This window comes from Microcaecilia unicolor, chromosome 1 (genome assembly GCF_901765095.1).
Source record: "Microcaecilia unicolor chromosome 1, aMicUni1.1, whole genome shotgun sequence".
NCBI classification, from domain to species: Eukaryota; Metazoa; Chordata; class Amphibia; order Gymnophiona; family Siphonopidae; genus Microcaecilia; species Microcaecilia unicolor.
Genome location: NC_044031.1, coordinates 563,429,483 through 563,449,027, shown reverse-complemented (window position 1 = coordinate 563,449,027; position 19,545 = coordinate 563,429,483). Strand labels below are relative to the sequence as shown.

Sequence of the window (19,545 nt, the reverse complement as noted above, 5' to 3'; positions counted from 1 at the left end):
TTGCCTCAGGTACAAACTTAGATTGTGAGCCCTCCTGGGACAGAGAAACGTCAAATGTACCTGAATGTAACTCACCTTGAGCTACTACTGAAAAAGGTATGAGCAAAATCCATAAAAAATGGAAGAAAAGATAGCTGCTACGATGAAACTAGAGGACAAGACATTCTTTAGACATGTAAATGGTAGGAGGAAGTGCCAAAATGGCATGGTGAACTATATAACTTCTATTTTGTGCTCATGGATAAAAGGCTGGGGGCAGGGTCGCAGAAAACAATTGCTAATGGAAATGGATGTTCGGTAGACCAGAGCCGATGCTCAGAAGACTGTGTTTGTGAGGAGCTAGTTAAACTAAAAATAGACAAAGTGATGGGGCCTGAGGGTGCTCCAAGAACTCGGGGAGGTTTTGGCGGCAGTTGTCTGACCTCTTCAATGCTTCCTTAGAGTTTGGAGTGGTCCCGGAGGACTGGAGAAGGGCAGATTTGGTCCCTTTCTACAAGAGTAGGAGTAAGGAGGAGGTTGGGAATTGCAGACCTATTAGTCTGACATCTGTGGTGAGTAAACTAATAGAAATGATTCTAAAACAGAGGATTGTGAGGTTTCTGCAATCAAATGGACTGCAGGACCCAAGTGCAGCAGTAACAGGGTCCCTTTGCTGTTGTTTGTTTTGGTAGTGTTAAGAGAGGGGGGGGGGCAGCGGGGGCGGGGCACGGGGGCGGAAGAATGATGGGAGGCGGAGTTAGCTTTTGCAAAGCAGAAGAACAGGAAGGGAGGGGGACCGGGGCTGCTAGAATTTTGCTTTCTCGTGTGGGGGGGGGGGGGGGGGGAGTGGCGGACAGTGGGGAGCAGCGGGGGGGGGGGGCATGGCCGTCCATACAGGACGCTCCTGATGAGCGCCCTTGCCCCCTCCCGATCCTTTTTTTATTTTTTTTATTTCATGTGTTTTCTGACACGTTTTCTTTAAGCTTAAACACAGCTCTTTTGGACATATGTAATGCTACGTCCTTTTGACCAATCACAGCGCTTTTAGCTCTGCTAATGCGCTGGGATTGGCTCAAAGTTTATTTATTTTTTCACTTTACGATTTTTCCTGGCACAGAGCTGTCCTAACGAGAGGTCCAGACCTCTCGTTAGATTTCCTGCCTTTTTCCTGCGTAAAGGCAATCAGAAAAGGTTAGTGCATCTCGTTTCAATGGGGTTTTTACATTAATTGCTCATCTCCATTCCGTTTTCGTTAGCTGCTAGCTTCCTCGGTAAAAGCCCTTTGATGCATGCAACGGATCAAAATTTCCTCGTAGGAGGGTCATTAAAGGCTCATTAAGCTTTAGTGCATCTGCCTCAAAGAGTGTGCTGATGGCAACTGGTAGCAGCTCTCAGACACTGGGAGATGCCTGTCCTAACACAAGGGCAACTGGATGACCTAAGTGGGGAGAAGCTGCAGGACCAGCCTGCACAGATTTCTCCTGTGGGGAGAGCAGACCCCTTGTGGGCAGAGGCCCGTGAGTTGGCAGAGCCAGATGCTACACCAGCTGAGATCTGGCAGATCTACATGCTAAAGCAACAATGGCTAGACCAGCTGCGGCATGAAGATCGGGAACAGCAGCAGCTGTGCGTGGAACAAGAAGAGCACGAGTGACAGCAGTGAAAGGAACAGGAACAGCAGCGTGAGGAGCGGGAGTTACAGCTGTAGAAATTAAAGATGGAAATGGCTCACATCCAAAGCTCCAGCCCAACCACTTCGCCAAGGCCCGATGCAGGATCCACAGCTTGGATTGGATTCAACTTTTTTTTTCACAGTTTGATGATACCAGAGAACACATAGATGGCTATCTAACTGCCTTTGGAAAAATTTTCCACCTCAATGAGATTCCTCAGAAAGAATGGGTGCGCTATCTGGGAGGAAAGCTCAATGGTTGAGCACTTGAGGCATTCCAAAGACTGTCTATGGAGACGTGCTCCTAGTTTGAGAAGGTGTGCAAAGCTTTGTTGAACCGTTATGCCATTACCCCCAAGACCTAAAGACTAAAGTTCCAGACTTTGCAAAAGGGGGTAGATGATTCTCACAGCGAGTTTGTGATTCAGCTAAGATACCAGCATCAGCGGTGGCTCAATGGATTTGAAGTTAAAACCCTGGATGACGTAAACAGAAATAATTAATTTATTACATCAATATGTGATATTAAGAGGAACTTTTAAAAATTTGATGCCTTGTGAAAAAAAAACCCCAGACCAGGTAAGCATGATGTAAACTCAAAGATTTGGTCTGTTAAAAATGACACATCAATTGCATAACTGAGGAAATGTTGGTAGACTTGTACATGAGAAGAACGTCAAACACAAAGACCAGCGTTCAGTTCCTGATGAGTATAACAGCAGAATTCAACATGCTTAATCCTCCCAGTTTGTCTGATGTCATATGCTTGTATTGCTGATTTTATGCTACTAATGCCTAGCATATCATCTTGTTTCATTTATCTTTATATATAAAACATGATGTTGAGCCCTCTACTATAGTCGCAATATTTTCACTTTGCTGGATGACATATGTTTGTATCGATGATTCTATGCTATTAACATACAGCATGCCATGTGTTTATGGACATTTTATAATTGAACCTTTTTTAAGCATGTATTATGAGTTTTAGATTCCTATTATATTTGTTACATATTTATTTTCATTCACAAATACTTTCACATACCAGCATAGATTATAACTTTTTGTTCGAGTGTTTTACAAAACACATGTACACTATATACACTCTTCCATTGTATCTGTTCTTTTTGATACTGTCTAGAAAAAATGATACAATTGTTTTTGTCTTAGTGTTCTTGACACATTTGTTTCAATCCTTTTTGCTTAATATTATTCATATTTTCCCTATATAAGTAAAGGTTAATATAGGCAACACCCATAAAAAATTATTTTACATAGCTGCCAGGACCTACAGAACACATGACGTTGATTTTCCATTTACATTATTTTATCAGTATTAGCACTGCAACACGCATGCTCTCAGTATTGGTGGTTTTTTCACCGACAGCGTTTGTTAATGACTACATGGTCAGACTGAATCTTTGGGTTTACATCATGCTTGCCTGATCTGGGTTTTTTTCACAAGGCATCTAATAACATATAAGAATTGGATTTTTTAAAGTTCCTCTTAATATCACATATTAATGTAATAAAATAATTATTTCTGTTTACGTTGAACAACACAATTTTTCTCAAATCCCCTTACCCTTCCCCCCCCCCCCCCCCCCCTTTTTTATATTAGGCAATATACCCTGTCTGTTTGTTTCTTTCCAACTTTCTGTGATTATATCCATAAGGACTTTTGGTAAGATTCTCATTTATTTTTCTTTTTCATAGTAGTTGTCCCCCTTTGTATTATATTATTCTTTTAATTATTTTATATGGTAGTGGTTTCCATTTTGAATTATATATTTTTCTCTTAAATAATTTGGTCCTCATTTGTCTAAACACATTTCTTGTTTTTGTGAAATTGACATTTAATTTATAGAAGTTTTCTATATATGTAAAGTCTGCTTTCTTTTAATGATTTATGATTTTTATATCTATATGTTTTTAATTTAGACCCCTGAGGCAGGCGTTTGTACGCTGAAACACGGCCCGTGTCGGGTCATTTTCCGAAAAAAAAAAGAACTGCATTTATCTCCATCCTTGAAGGCCCAGTGTTGCTTTTTTCTGTTTCTGTTTTGTACAAGAAACAGTTTTGTTGTTTGGAAGATCAGTAGAAGGACCTGGCTAGTATGTTGAAGCCAAGATGGTAGGACCTTCCATTTGCCTCTTCAAGGAAACAAGGTACAGAAAGGGGACAATAATTGCTTGGTAGTGAATTTTGTTTTGGGGTTTTTTTTAACTCCCCTTGCAGCTGGTGTGTTTTTGTTGTTGTTGTTGTTTATTTGTTTTAAAGACTGTTAGCTTCGAGGAAGCTCTGTAGCTTGCTTAGCTGACAAGGGGAGTAGAGAAAATCCTTACCAAAGGGCAAATAGAATGAGGGAAGATTTATGTGAATGAACTGTAAAACTAAAGCAATTCTCAGCCTTACAGGGGTTTTGTTTGTTTGTTTTCCAGTTGATTGGAATGCCATTGCTAGAACTCATGATAAGTTTATGCTAAGGCTGTGCGACTTAAACGGTGAATAATGTTGCTAGCCTGTGTGCATAAGAACATTTTTAAACTTTGTCTGTTGTCTGCACAGTATTGGTCTTTGGTGAGTTTTGAAACCACTCTGCAGGAGGAAAAACATTTTATGGACTTGTTTGCAATCAAAGGGGAAGGGAGGAAATTTAAACCTCCTTTTCATTATCCTAACTTGTGTACTGTGGAACTTATGGTTTCGAATGGCTAATAAGAAATACTTTTTGGATTGAATAACAGCAAAACTAATTGATTATTGAGTCTGAGCCAGGTATTTATACGTGGAATTTCTATTGAATCCAGAGGGAACCACTACAAGCTGGAGGAATCCTCCATCGCAGACACTTAAGCAGGATCCGTATGCAGATTCCACCCCTGGAGAGTGACAATATGTAATATGTTCTTCAGCAGGCTCTGTCACAAACTGCTGTTTCAATTTGTTTATTAAATTTTTACATTTTAACAAGAATATACTTGTTATTGAAATACAGCCATAAAATTTATACAGAAATAATAACATTCCTTAAGAAAACTTCTTACAGAAGTAAATCTACTTCAAAAATAGTATAATTTCTTAATTAATTATGATAATTATTGCTTCCTTAGACCTCATTTTTGAAGGAGACGAAAAGAGTTATGGGGAAAATATAACAATAATTCACAAAAAATAATTAGGTGGCGTAATATTCCCTTGTAGTATTACAATTGTTTAGAATCTAGAAAAGATTTAAGAGCTTCTGGTGAAAAAAATGTATATTTAACCTGACCCAGTCTCACAAGGCACTTGCATGGATAGGCCAGGAAAAACATCCCTCCTATCTCAACAGTTCTTGATTTCAATGCCAAAAAGGCTTTCCTCCTCTGCTGAGTTGATTTTGTAACATCAGGAAAAATCTGTACCTTAATACCCCCAAAACAGGTTTTTAAATTCTTAAAATACTGTTTCATTATGTTATTCAAGTCCTGTTCAAATATTAAAGACACTATCAATGTAGACCTTTCTGTTGTCTCATCAAGTGTTTGTTCAAGTATAGCTGAAATGTTTCCAGGGTCTATATTCATAAGTTGAGCTTCTTGAGTTTTCCCAATCTCTCCTTTAGGAGTAGGAATATAATATAACTTATTAACAGGCGGTATAGCTTCCAGAGGCATTTTCAACACCTCGTTCAAATATCTCTTAAATAGATCTAGAGGAGTAATCCCTAGGAGTTTGGGAAAATTCAGTAAACGTAGATTTAGCCTTCTATTAAAGTTTTCAACTTGTTCCATTCGTCTCCGAAGTTCAACATTATCTTTCACCACATTTATTTTAAATTCTTGTAAAGAGTTTACATTCTTTTGAATAACAGTCAGTTTTTCAGCTGTTTCTTCTTTTAGCAGGTCTACCTTTGCATTTAACTCACCAAATCTCTTATTAAAGTTACTGACTTCACCCGATGTTTGTTGTAAAGTCATATCCATTCTGTTCAGCTTTACCCAAATCATTTCAAGATTTACCTCCTGCGTTTTCCTTGAGGTTCCTACGACCTCTGCTCCCAGCGTCTTCTGTGGAACTTCCCGACCCTCACCGTGGATCTCACCCGATACACTTCCGGTAGGGCGTTGATCCACATCGGTACTCGCCATCGATGCTGGGCAGGGAGGTTTACAAGTAGATGGTGGAGAAAGAGATACATCCTCTCCCAGCGGGACCTCCACTTCCCCAAGGAGCCCCGCTATGGGATCCACATCTCTGCTTGTTTGGGAAATCGGGCTGAAAAAACGCTCTAGTCCCGTCCGAGGCAATGAAGGAGTCGAGGTAGGTGGGGGAACTATCCTCGTCAACCCCTTCCTTTTAGTATGGGGCATATTGTCCGCAAGAGTTACAAACTGCTATAAAACAGACAGCATCTCCTTCAATTCTCATATATCTGGAGACAAAACACCAGTAGTCCACAAACTTGTCAAACTAGCATTTCTAGGTTTCTGTGGGTTTAAAATCTTTCTGCAGAATTTGCAGATAAACGTATTATTCTAACACAGTCTATGAAATGCTAATCTTCTCTTGCTGATAGAAGTCCTTGTAGAATAATATTTCTGTAATGTAATATGTGTTATAAAAACTTAACAATACAAGATTTGAAGCCTGTGAGCTGAAAATAATCTGACAGTGATTTTATAGATGATGAAGTAAGAAATTGAATTTCTTGACAAATTAAAGTAAACATTCTTGTTAAAGTACAGATGGAAAAAATGGTTTAGTTCCAAATCTGATATTATCTTCATCTAAATTATGTGCTTAATAAGTAAGGCCAGCCTAGCATATGAGTTTTATATGATGTATCCTTACTATGCCTCACACTGTGCACCCTAACATTCAACAGGCTTTTGTAAGTGGCTTAACATAGTAAATGGTGGCAGATGAAGATCAAAGGGGCTCATCTAGTCTACTCAGCAGAGAATTTGGGCTGTAACTTTCATTTTAAGTAGGTTACTGCTGTGCCTTCTCTTTAGATTGGTAACTACTATTACTGCTACTATTTATTGTTTCTATAGTGCTATTAGACATACATAGCACTGTACACTAAACACTTAAGAGAGGGTCCCTGTTCAGCAGCTTACAATCTAATCAAGACAGACAAACATGGGATTAGGGAATTACTTATGGTGGTAATGATTAAAACAGACATAGGTTCTGAACAAGTGAATAGGAGTTAGAAATTAAAAGCAGCCTCAAAAAGGTGGACTTTCAGCCTAGATTTGAATATGGCTAGAGACGGAGCGTGACGTACTGACTCAGGAAGCCTATTCCAGTCATATAGTGAACAAGAAAAAAGGAACGGAGGCTGGAGTTAGCAGTGGAGGAGAACAGTATAAATAAGAGATGTTTACCCAATGAATGGTGTTTCCGGGGAGGAGTATAGAGAGAGATAAGAGTGGAAAGATACTGAGGAACTGCAGAGTGAATGCACATGTAAGTCAGTAAGAGGAGTTTGACCTGTATGTGGAAATGGATAGGGAGCCAATGAAGTGTGCAGGTTAACCCCAGGCTTCTGTTTTGGACTCTAACTGTGGCTCTGTACAAATTACCTCTATGTAGAAAACTTGCTACGTTTCCCTAGTGCTTCTTTTCATTTTTTCTCATGTGATCTCATACTTTGTAAACTTCCATTACCATTTTCATTTCCACTGTCATGTCTGGGAGATCCTTTCGGGCGTCCACTCTACCATTTCCATTAAAAAAAATATTTCTTGAGGTTTTGAGTCTTACCTCATAAAGCTTTGTCAAACTGTTTTGCTTCTTAGAGGTCATCAGATTGTGATCTCCTGAAGAACGTCTTCTGTTTGTTGACACCAGTCTCTCACCCCCATCATGAGCAAACATTGAATGTAGTTTATCTGGATGTCTGCAACGCTTTTGATACTGTGCCACATGGGAGGCTCATAAATAAACTGAGAAGCCTAAGGGTGGATCCCAAGATAGTAAACTAAATTAGAAATTGTGACAGACAGTAGAGAGTGGTAGTAAATGGAATTAATTCTAACAAAAGAAAGGTGGTTAATGGAGACCCTGTTCAACATGCTGTGGGTGAGATTGTGGGATGAATATGAGAAAAGTTGCAAACGACACTGAGCTCTGTAACAAAGTAGATACCCTTGAGGGACACTATAAGAAATGGCATAAGAAAGTCTGCAGATTCATCTAAAGCTTGGCATTTAATATGAAAAAGTACATTTAAGGTAAAAAAAAATTGAACAGGAACACAGTACTTGATAGGGCGTGAGAATTTGGTATATGGGGGAACAAGTGCAGTCAGGCTATGAATCTTCCCTCTTCCGCTGGTATTCCTTGTGGCCTTGGGCTAGTTACTTCATCCTCTATTACCTGAACTACAAACTTAGATGAACAGATGTCTAGGGCAAGGAAATACTTACTTTCCCCGAATATAACTCATTTTCATCTCTTGTTTGGGAAGGTGAGCCACTAAATATAAAATCCAAATATATACCAACCAGCAGGGCAATCTAGGAAGGTGATTTGTTTTGCTACTTTGCAATCATCCTAAATTATCTGATCAATCAGTGGCTTCAGCCAGAAGGGTGCTAGGGAGTGCATAGGGAGAAGCATAACTAATAGAAAGTATAAGATAATTCCTTTGCACAGTTCATTGATGGGAATTCTGGAGATCATTCTTCTGAATGGATATAAAGAGAATGGTGTTTCATCCCTGGACAAGGTACCAAAATGGTGCAGGGTTTGCGTATGATAAAATATATATATATATTAAGGGGTTAAATAAGACATGGTAAGCAAACATTTTTTGAGAAAAGGCTGCTCTAGAACAAGAGGTCATAGTATAAAATTTGATGGGGCAGACATGGGAGCACCATCCAAAATTATTTCTTAAGTGAAAACATTGTGGATGCATGGAATGAACTCTCAGAGGGAGATAGTGTACACCAAAATTTAAAAACAAAACAAAAACAAAACAACCTTATTCAGTCTCTATTTGGAACTAGGACAGAAATTTTCAGGCGAGTAGTTCTGGTTATCTTTTTGTTCTGTGTCAGTTCCAGGGTAGCAAAGGTATCTAAACTACATAGAGGGGCATTTTCGAAAGAAACGTCCAAGTTGGGATTTGGACGTCTTTGTAAAACATCCAAATCCGGAGGCGGGGAAAAGTGTATTTTTGAAAAAAGATGGACGTCCATCTTTCGTTTCGAAAATACCAAGGACGTCCTTGGGTTTGGCCGTCCCTAGAGATGGACATCTTTGACTTTTGGCGATTTTCGAAAACAAAGACGTCCATGTCTAAAACATCCAAATGCAAGCCATTTGGACATGGGAGGAGCCAGCATTTCTAGTGCACTGGTCCCCCTGACATGCCAGGACAGCAGTTGGGCACCCTAGGGGGGGCACTGCAGTGGACTTCATAAAATGCTCGAAGGTACATAGCTCCCTTACCTTATGTGCTAAGCCCCCCAAAACCCACTACCCCCAACTGTACACCACTACCATAGCCCTTACGGTTGAAGGGGGGCACCTGTATGTGGGTACAGAGGGTTTCTGGTAGGCTCGCTGTTTCCTCCACAAATGTAACAGGTAGGGGGGTATGGGCCTGGGTCTACCTCTCTGAAGTGCACTGCACCCACTAAAACTGCTCCAGGGACCTGCATGTGCTGTCATGGACCTGAGTATGACATCTGAGGCTAGCATAGAGGCTGGTACGTAATATTTTTAATTATGTTTTTTGAGGGTGGGAAGGGGTTAGTGACCACTGGGGGAGTAAGGGGAGGTCATCCCCGATTCCTTCCAGTGATCATCTGGTCATTTCGGGCACTTTTTGTGCCTTATTTGTAAAAAAACAAAATTTTTTTTAAAATCCCTCTTTCCCCTACTAAGAGATGTCACAAGAAACCCGGACAAATAGTCTCCCTGTCTGTACAATAACTCCAGCACTTTTTCTCACTTCATTCCAAAGCAAACAGTAATAAATGCTTGTGACAAGCTGTTAGCCCTCTTACAAATATCCAAGGCTCTCAACAAGAGTTCCATCATGCCCAGGTGGCATATTTTTTAGGCAGCCTTGGTGCACCCTTGCCCTTTAAATCTTCTCCCTTACACAGATTTGTATCCATATACCAAACACCTTAGGCTGTTAAAAGCCTCTGCTTCTACTATCTGTACATTTAGAGCTGGTCTTGGATATAGCACTAACTCACTGGAAGATGTCTCTCTCTGGTATAACTCTGCCTTTCCCACGGTTCTCCTGCAGTCTCAAAGGGTGGAGTGGACGGGAAAGGGTATATGGTTATTATCTCACCTATATATTGCTGGTAATCTGTTATCACCGGATGCTTTATCTACATTATATGATGTCTCCTTAATAGATTCACAAGTGTGGCAGGACATAGCTCGATATATTTTGACCTTTCAGGTCTCTAATTCTCATTTAACTACTCCTTCCGATTTTGTCTCCTTCTGCCGTAGCATTGCAACAGGTAGAAGGAAGGCATCTCTATTATATAAAAAACTTCAGGATTTATATGTTGATACTGTTGCTCCATTAAGGCTGTCTTGGGAAAAGGATTTGAGTTTAGACACATCTGACTTTGATTGGTATACCTTTTGAGTTAATTCAATGCGTCCTACTAAATCAGCAGCGATATCCCAATCCTCTTATTTTATATTCCACAGAGCCTACTGGACCCCTGCTAGAGTAGCAAGGATCACTAAAAGTGTTACCTACAAATGTTGGTCTTGTCAAGGACCAGATGGGTCACTAGCACACATGGTTTTTTTCTGTAAGAACATACTGGCAACTTATTTAGGCAAAAATGTGTCTTGTTTTTCATCTGCCTGTGTCGACAGCAAACTCTTATGAAATAGTGATTCTGAGAGCTTCTTCTCCTACTGTCTCTATTTTGGAATCGGATAAGAAATTGTTCAACATCCTGTTAGCTGTTGCCTTGCATTTAATTGTCTCCAATTAGAAAAATAATGTACGTTTAAATTATAATGAATGGTGGAGCTATGTATGTGTGATCAGAAAATATGAAATGATTCTGGCTCACAAACATCATAGAGTTAAGTCTGTTTTAAAGACCTGGGCCCGCTTAGATTTATTTTGTCAAGATCCTCCTGGCACTAACTGATCTTATATATTCATGCTGGTATCTAAGGATGGAATGCTGATAATGCTCTATTCTTTTATTTCGGCTTCTTATATTTGCCATGGATTGTTGATATTGTTTGATTTTCTGTCTGTTTTATGTTTTGAAAAAAAAAACCTTTAATAAAAATATGGAAAAAAAGAAGAAATACAAGATTGAAAAACTTTTCACCATGCAGACAAAATAAGATATTGCTGGTATGCGGTGCCTCCATTTGAGCTTAAATAACAATTGATAAAGAAGGCAAGGAGACAACATTATTAAATATAGGGAAAACGGGATGAGAAGTTCCTAAGGCAACCTTAAATAAAAGAATTTTCTTAAAATACTGCACTAAGACTCAAAGATATAAGCACAAATCTTATTGGCATAAGCTCAAAACTGATAGCCATGATTTCTACAAAACTTATGCCCTTCATTATATAAATTAAATACATTTCAAAAAATGTCATTGACATTATTATTTCTAGATGATTAACCTTAATTCCTAAGTGATGTAAATATAGCACTAACTCTGTACATAGTAGCAATAATTCAATTATTTACAATGTCAGCAGGGGCATACCTATTTAAGAGGTTCTATACCATGTCTCAGCACAATATAACTTGAGATCTTTTATGATTTCCTCGGTATATCACTCATAAACTTCACTTATTATCAAAGGTAAGTAAAGATATTTAACAATGTACTGGAACTCAGAAAATGTCTATATGGTATTTTGAATCATCCCACTTGTTTCTAAAATAATGAGTTGAAAGTGAAGGAAATAAAAACAAATGTTGTATACTGCCTTTGTCCTGGGGCCAACACTTAACACCAGTAGAGTGGTATGGGAGAGACACTTAGGTGGAGGTTAAAGGCAAGGTCTCATATTCGAGTCGCAGTTAATTCAAAATCATTGAACTGCTCATGTTATAGACTCATGCCTACCATCCTACCTTAAACGTCAACTAGCATCACTCTGGATATTATCGCATTAATTTTATCTTTTTTTTTATTTTTATTTTTATCATTCCACCAGTAATTTGTCCTGGGGCAGCACAAAACATCTGCAATCAAGATACACAAAATATGTTAAGTTCATCTTAATCTAAACAACAGTTAATGTTAGTTATCCAAAAACGGGGATGTTAGGAATGTTCTACAGTGCTGTAAAATAGAAATGAATATACAGTCCCTGAACATAAACAGTTAAATGTGGCTAGGTTTCTGAAAGAAGAGAGAAGGAGAAAAAGTACGCCTACATATAGCAAAAATTAGATAACTTCTTCCAAGAAGCATAAACAAAAGGAAGTTGATAACGAAAGAATGACTGGTGCAATTCAATTAAAAGTGGAGCTAAAAACAAATCTATTAAATTGTTTTGATTTAGGGGATTGAGGAGTTGAGCAGGGAGCACATACTTTGTAAATGGGAAGCCTGATGAACTGCAGTTATTTAAGAAAACGGAAGCAAAACACTGGAGCAGCACATTTAAATTTATCTCCTATGCAATTTATCTTTCACTGCAATATGTCTAACAGTGTATCTTACTGTTTAGGTTTACATCTATTTTTTCTGTAGTCTGTACCATAATAGAAACACTGAAGAACAGTGTTCAAATGTTCTCTGTTACAATTCCCTAAGCTGGACACACAACACTTAATGGTTCACACTGTCTGTAGACGTAAAAATTTGAGCAGCTTTTTAAATCAAAAAATGGGGTTTACTCAAATTCTGCTAATTCTCCATAAAAATATTCAGTAGAAGGGTAACAACCTTCCTGAACCCTTACGCCAAGCCCCCTCCCTGCCCGTCTTCAAGTCTTTGCTTAAAGCCCACCTTTTCAATGCTGCGTTCGGCACCTAACAATTATTGTTCAGTGAATCCAGACTGCCCCAATTTGACTGCCCCTATCGGACCGACCGTTCACTTGTCTATTAGATTGTAAGCTCTTTGAGCAGGGACTGTCTCTCTTTGTTAAATTGTACAGCGCTGCGTAACCCTAGTAGCGCTCTAGAAATGTTAAGTAGTAGTAGTAAGCATAATTAAAGACACCTCAAAATTTAGTCTCGCCCGAAGGCGGATACACTTAATCTGTAATAAGGTATAAGAATTAAAAATAAAATTGAATGACAAATTAGCTAAAAAAACAAAAACAAAAGTTGCTAACAATTTAGAAGAGGGACTCCCCACTTCTACCTGTGTGCGGGGTAGGATAAAATCTGACTCCCTGTTCACACAACCATCCTCTGCTACCAAATGTTTATCTTTCTGCCCTCTCCCAGGTATAAAGGTACTAGTTACCTGTAACCTGGAATGTCCAGCACTCCAGGGATTATGGTCCTAACGCCACCAGGTGGAGAGAAAGACACAGAAGGCTATAGTAATATGAGAATAATCAGTAATTGTTTATTACACTTACCAATCAGGACTACAATTAGAATACGTAATATAATTAATTAATTCGCATATGAGACAGCAACCGGGACACAAATGTGACCTCTGACATTAGCTCTCTGATTGCCTCTGTCCATGATTCTCCTTTTATACCCTTTTCTCCCATAGACTAGTATTGGAAGTACAAAGTCAGCATTTTCTAACATATTCCAGCATATTCTAGTAAATTCTATCTTACAGAAGCAAAGTTCTTCATAACATATTTGTTTATCATAAGTAAGGTCAGTAAGGTATCCTACTTTACAAAAACCATCTTCCCAGCGCCCAAAGTTACGTCGTCTTCATTATCTGCTTTCATGGTCAGCAGCATATTTCCCTTACATTACTTCATTCTCCTGCCACACACATCTCTGTTATGACTCCATATCTGCCTGTCTCTCCAACAGAAGGGCAAGCTGACATGAGATTCACATATTTGTGTAATTCTTATTATTTAGCTTCTCAGTGACTCTTAACCTGTTCATAGCCTGTTCACAGAGGTCTAGCTTTGCTCATAATTCTCAGTTACTGTTGTAAAGTTATTTTATGGTTCATGACCTGCATGTCCCATTTAAACAGCCCCTGTATCTTTTAATCGGTCAGCCTCTATTATGATTTGAAGATGTAATTTTAGCCAGTTTGTAAGGAGTCCGAAATGCCTTATGATTCAGAAAATAAGACATTTGATGAATAGTCCTTGAAGCAGAAATGTGCATAGTCATAAACTGTATCTTTTTCAGTTTTTGGACATCCAGTCCCTGATCCAGTTCTTGCTCCCAAATCTTCTCAATACCAAGTTGTATACTGCCCCATATAAATAATTTGTAAAGTTGTGAGCCAGATCTGGGCAGTGCACAAACACAAAACCAAATCTTTATCTGACTTTAAGGCAAATGTCAGTATCAGAGTTGATGCAGTAGCCATTTCAGAGTCTGATGGTTCCAAAGTATCTGAAACATTCAAGTCCAATGAGTCCAAACCTAGAAACACAAAAACATGACAACCGATAAGGGCCAAATGGCCCATCTAGTCTGCCCATTCTCAGCAACCACCATCACCCTCGTCCCCTAAGAGATCCCATGTGCCTGTCCCATACTTTCTTGACTCCACCTCCTCCACCAGGAGGCTATTCCACCACCTCCACCAGGAGGCTATTCCACGTGTCCACCCTTTCCATGAAAAATTGCTTCCTTAGATTACTCCTAAGCCTGTAACCTCTTAACTTCATCCTATGCCCTTTCATTCCAGAGTTTGTATTCATTTGAAAAAACCGCCTCCCTTCGAATATTCCTACAAAACATCTCTGCCTCCACCCCTAGCTCCCCTGCCCCAGATATGCCTCCCTCCCTCACCCCCTGTTCCATCATTACCTGGGTCTCCTTCAGTCTTCAGAACGACCTTAGGAAATTGAAAGACTGGGCATCCAAATGGCAGATGAAATTTAATGTGGACAAATGCAAGGTGATGCACATTGGCAAGAATAGTCCGAATCATAGTTACCTGATGCTGGGGTCCACCTTGGGGGTCAGCACTCATGAAAAAGATCTGGGTGTCATTGTAGATAATGTGCTGAAATCTTCTGCTCAGTGTGCAGCAGTGGCCAAAAAAGCAAACAGGATGCTAGGAATTATTAGGAAAGGAATGGTGAATAAGACCGAAAATACTATAATGCCCTTGTATCGCTCCATGGTGCGTCTGCACCTTGAGTATTGCTGACAGTTCTGGTCGCCGTATCTCAAATAATATGTAGTGAAATTAGAAAAGGTTCAAAGAAGAGCAAGCAAAGGGGGGGGGGGCAGGGGAGGGAGGACAATCGCAAAGTGGCTGCGGGGGGGGGGGGGGGGGGGCAGGGGAGAGAGGAGAATCGCTGGGTGGCTGGAGGGGGGGCAGGGGAGAGAGGAGAATCGCAGGGTGGCTACAGGGGGGCAGGGGACAGAGAAGAATCTCTGGGTGCCTGGAGGGGGGCAGTGGAGAGAGGAGAATCGCTGGGTGGCTGGAGGGGGGGCAGGGGAGAGAGGAGAATCGCAGGGTGGCTACAGGGGGGGCAGGGGACAGAGAAGAATCGCTGGGTACCTGGAGGGGGGCAGGGGAGAGAGGAGAATCGCGGGGTGGCTGGAGGGGGGGCAGGGGGAGAGGGCAATCGCAAATTGGTTGGAGGGGGGCAGGGGAGAGAATCTTAGTGTGTTTAGTAACTGATCTTGGATCTTTATATTTTTTTCCTTTGTAGAACCTCTCTATTACTGGCAGCAAACTGATGAAGATGTGACAGTAACAGTTCAGCTTCCTGAAGCTACTGCACCGGGAGATATACAGATACAATTTTCTCCCAATCATATCAGTGTGAGATTGAAGGAGCAGGAGCCCCTTTTGGAAGGACAGCTTCATTCACTTATTGATCATGAAAGTAGTACATGGATAATGAAGAATCATGCGAGGTAATATTCTTGTATGTCTTCTGTTGCAACAAATATTTTATAACTCTTGTTATGAAGCAACATATGCTGAGTTGGCAAGCTGCTATTAGAGATCACTAGCAAAACCAAGGAATAGAAATATGTGTGGTAGCACTTTGGAAGTAAGTACCTATGGCCATTTAAAATAACTGCAGAAATTACTTTGTTTCTCTACAATTACAAGCAGATGATCAAAAGCCCCGCACTGTTCCAAATAGCGCTCTAAAAATAGAGTGGAACAGATCGGGGCGTTATTGGACCTATGATCAGAGATAATGACTTGCAGATATAAGCACGCAATTATCTCTGATCATGGGGTAGAAGTGCGGGAGGATTGTGCCTGAGCATGCACTCAGGCACAATCCTTCCGCACTTGTTTGACAGGTCTGGGCTGTCAAAAGCCCAGACCTGTCAAACACTGAGGCTAGAGGTCCATGGGACCACCTGACCCCAACTACCCCTACTCTGAGCAAGGCAAAACAGGGGCTGGGTGTCTTGCGGTCCTCCGGTCCCCCCAACTCAAGCAGGCGGGGTAGGGGGTAGGGGAATTGACAGCGGCCCACTAGATCACCAGGGACCACTTGCTAATGCTGGGGGGGGGGGGGGGGGCTGGAGACCCATCGGATCTTTAGCCCTCCCTGAACTGTGTCGGGGGGGGGGGGGGGCTTGGGGTGACTGGAGGTCTGCCGGACCTCAGCCCTCTGTCGTTGGGGGGGATGGGGTCATTGGTCGCCCACTGAGCCACCAGGGACTTTTTAGAAACACTGGGGGGGGGGGGGGTGGGGGGGACCGGAGATCCGCTGGACCAGCAGCCCCCTTTCGTTGGGGGGAATGGGGACTTGCTAGCATGCAAATGCATGCTGGACAGGGCTCACCATTCCTCCCCAATGGTCTGCAAACCCTAACGCCAGCTTGAAGCTGGGGTAGGGTTTGCCACAGCCAGTGTGCCAATCTTTGGCGCGCTGGTCATTGGGGATGAATAAGTTTAGCATGCATTTGCATGCTATTTGCGCTAAGAGCCCTGTTGCATTCAGATCCCGTGAGCACGTTTCACGCGCTCTGGGACTCTGATCATGGGGTGGTAGCAAACGCAGGCGCTAGTATGGCGCTAAGAACCTCTAGCACCTGCGTTTACTTTTGATCATCCGTATGTTAGTCTTAAAATTATCTTTAGGACCTGAATACAGTGGTTAAAGTCATATCACATTTTCATAGTGTAAACAATATCAGATTTTGTAGCCTGGCTGCAGTGTATTTTGTCACTGGAAAGTGCCATTAGTAAAAACACTTGCCCACTAGTGAAATTAAAATTGGTTGCGAAAACACTGGTGAGTTCAACCACGGTGGTGAACAAAGACAGGAATACTTGTGAGGCTTAGGGTGCTTGTTGGGATCTGTGCAGTTTTTCAGGAGCAATTAGAGGATATTGGAGAACCCATCATTAGACTGTTGACCTTTAGTTTTGTTTGTTTGCTTTTATAGACCTTGCAAGTAGTTGATAAACTCCAGGAATGGTATCAAACGAGTTCCCACCCGGACAGTTCCCACCCATGAATTCCGCCCGAGACAATTCCCACCTAGGACAAGCCCCCCCCCCCAGACAGTTCCCACCTAAGGAGGACAATTCCCACCAAGGACTTCCCACACACCGCCAGTTATTTCCTATTCTTCCTAGCCTTTTTTTTTTTTTAACTGACCATAGTTTCTTTTTTGTAACTGGTCCCATAAGTCCTAGCGATGCTTTTTTTTTTTTTTTCTTCAGCATCTGGAACTAGGAGGTTAGAGCAGCATACATATATACATAGAGGATGTATAATGGAATAACGTTTCATAGGTAGAGAAGTAATTTGTTATAAATCATAATCAGTGTGTCATTTTGAGCGATTGAATTAGGTTAAACTTATTTTAGGGGTGTTGGGGGGCATTGCCCCCCACATGAACTGTAGTTTGTATTTATCTATTTATTTAGTTGTTTATGACATTTAGATCCTAGATTAAATATGAATTAGGATGAAACCTAGCATGTCTAGAAGGGGAAAGGTATGTGTAAAAGATAATGTTGTAGGGGGTTGTGAGGGGGTACTGGTCCCCCAAATGATCTGGAAGAGAAAGGGGAGGGAGAATACTTGTCCTAGTGTGTTTTGAATTTTTGGGGTTATGAGTGGGAATTGTCCTCCCTGGTGTGGTGGGAATTGGTTCAGTGGGAACTGACCTAGAACCGCAGGAACTGCTTCTGTTCTACATACACAATCCTCCCGCACTTATTTGACAGGTCTGGGCACATCTACTCTCTTGTTTGACAGGTCTGGGCTCATCTACTCTCCATCCCAAAACATGCCCCCAGCGCTAAAAAAATATTTTCTTCTATTAGTGCATGCTGGACACAAAACTACCGCAGGACACCTCAGCATGCCCCGTGGTAGTGGATTTTAACCTGCGGTAAGCACGCATTAGTAAAAGGACCCCTTGGGTTTTATCTGATAGCTGCCTTTTGAGTGTCATATAATGTATTTGGTGCTTAGTTAGTATGCAGTGCCAGTTCTTCTTGAAGGAAGTGCTGGTAGAATGTTTGGTGTAATTCAGTTTCCCACCCTTTTTGAGGAGTTTTTCCCCTGGTGGGGTAGTGAAGTCATGCACATACACACACACACACTTCCCATTCTGACACCAATACTTTCTTCCTACCCTTTACCCACCAGTCTCTGAACCTGCCTTGTACTGAAGTTTTTAGGGAAGAGTGTATTAGAGAGTGAGCGAGGGACACCTGCACAGCTGTTGTACATGTTTCTCCCCACCAGTCTCTGTGTCCTCACCCTGTCTCAAGCAGTTTGTCGCTTAGCAACAGCAAGAAAGAACTTTCCGAACTGCAGCCTATTCATTTAATGGATGGAGGTATTGCTCCACCTCCCCTGAGTGCCCCGTGAATCGAATTGCTTCAAACTAAACAATAACCTCAGCAGGTAGAGTCTGCATGCTGGGTTTGGTGGCCGTAGCTCTTCGGGGGTTGGAGGAGTCTGGATACAAACAAACAAACAAACACACACATGTGTCTTCTTTATGTATAGATATAGATAGATTATCCACACTGACTCCAATAATTTTTTCATGGTTGGAGAATCCTCACTGAAAGCCCAACATTTGTACCTATGGTTGGGATTATTTTTTCCCTCTTTGCATCACTTTGCACTTGTCCGCATTAAATTTCATCTGCCATTTGGATACCCCCGTCTCTTAGTCTCATAAGATCCTTCTGTAAATCCTCACAATCCCTAGCTGTTTTAATGACTTTGAATAATTTTGTGTCATCCACAGCTTTGATTACCTTACTCATCACTCCTACCTCTAGGTCAGCTGTTCATGATCAAAACACGGCAATGTCAGTTCCCCTTCTTGAGCACTCTGGATTGTACCAGGGGCCCCTTTTTGCAGTGTACAAAGCAAATTTCTCAACTGAGATATCATCAAAGTCAGGAATTGTAGCGTAGTCCTCCTTATTATGAGACACTATATTTCAGGAATTTAATTGCAGTCTTCCTACACTCATTAATGTACTTTTTCAGTTTTTCAGCTGAAATAGCAACAGGTGTCTGGAACAGGTGCATGAACTGGCTGCTTTGTTCTGTTTTTATACTGACATCTTTAGCCTCAAGATACCTTTGACTGCTATCTTATGAAAACTGAAGAAAGAAAAACAGGAGTTCCTCCATGTTCTCTAAAGCAAATGTACATGGTCTGTGTTTTTTTAAAAAGATTGTTCAAAGCCAGAAGGATGCTTGGGTACATAAAAAGAGAGATGACCAGCAGGAAAAAGGAGGTGATAGTGCCATTGTATAAGTCTCTGGTGAGGCCCCATTTAGAGT

The 19,545-nt window shown here is 41.0% G+C and overlaps 1 protein-coding gene across 1 annotated transcript in view; it reads left to right on the top strand.

The window, feature by feature from the left end:
* NUDCD1 (NudC domain containing 1) overlaps positions 1-19,545 on the top strand; it is a 219,090-nt gene that overhangs the window by 125,443 nt on the left and 74,102 nt on the right. Inside the window, exon 7 of the mRNA XM_030218074.1 lies at positions 15,460-15,667. Within this exon, the coding sequence (XP_030073934.1) occupies positions 15,460-15,667 (208 nt within the window). The remainder of the gene's footprint in view (positions 1-15,459; positions 15,668-19,545) is intronic.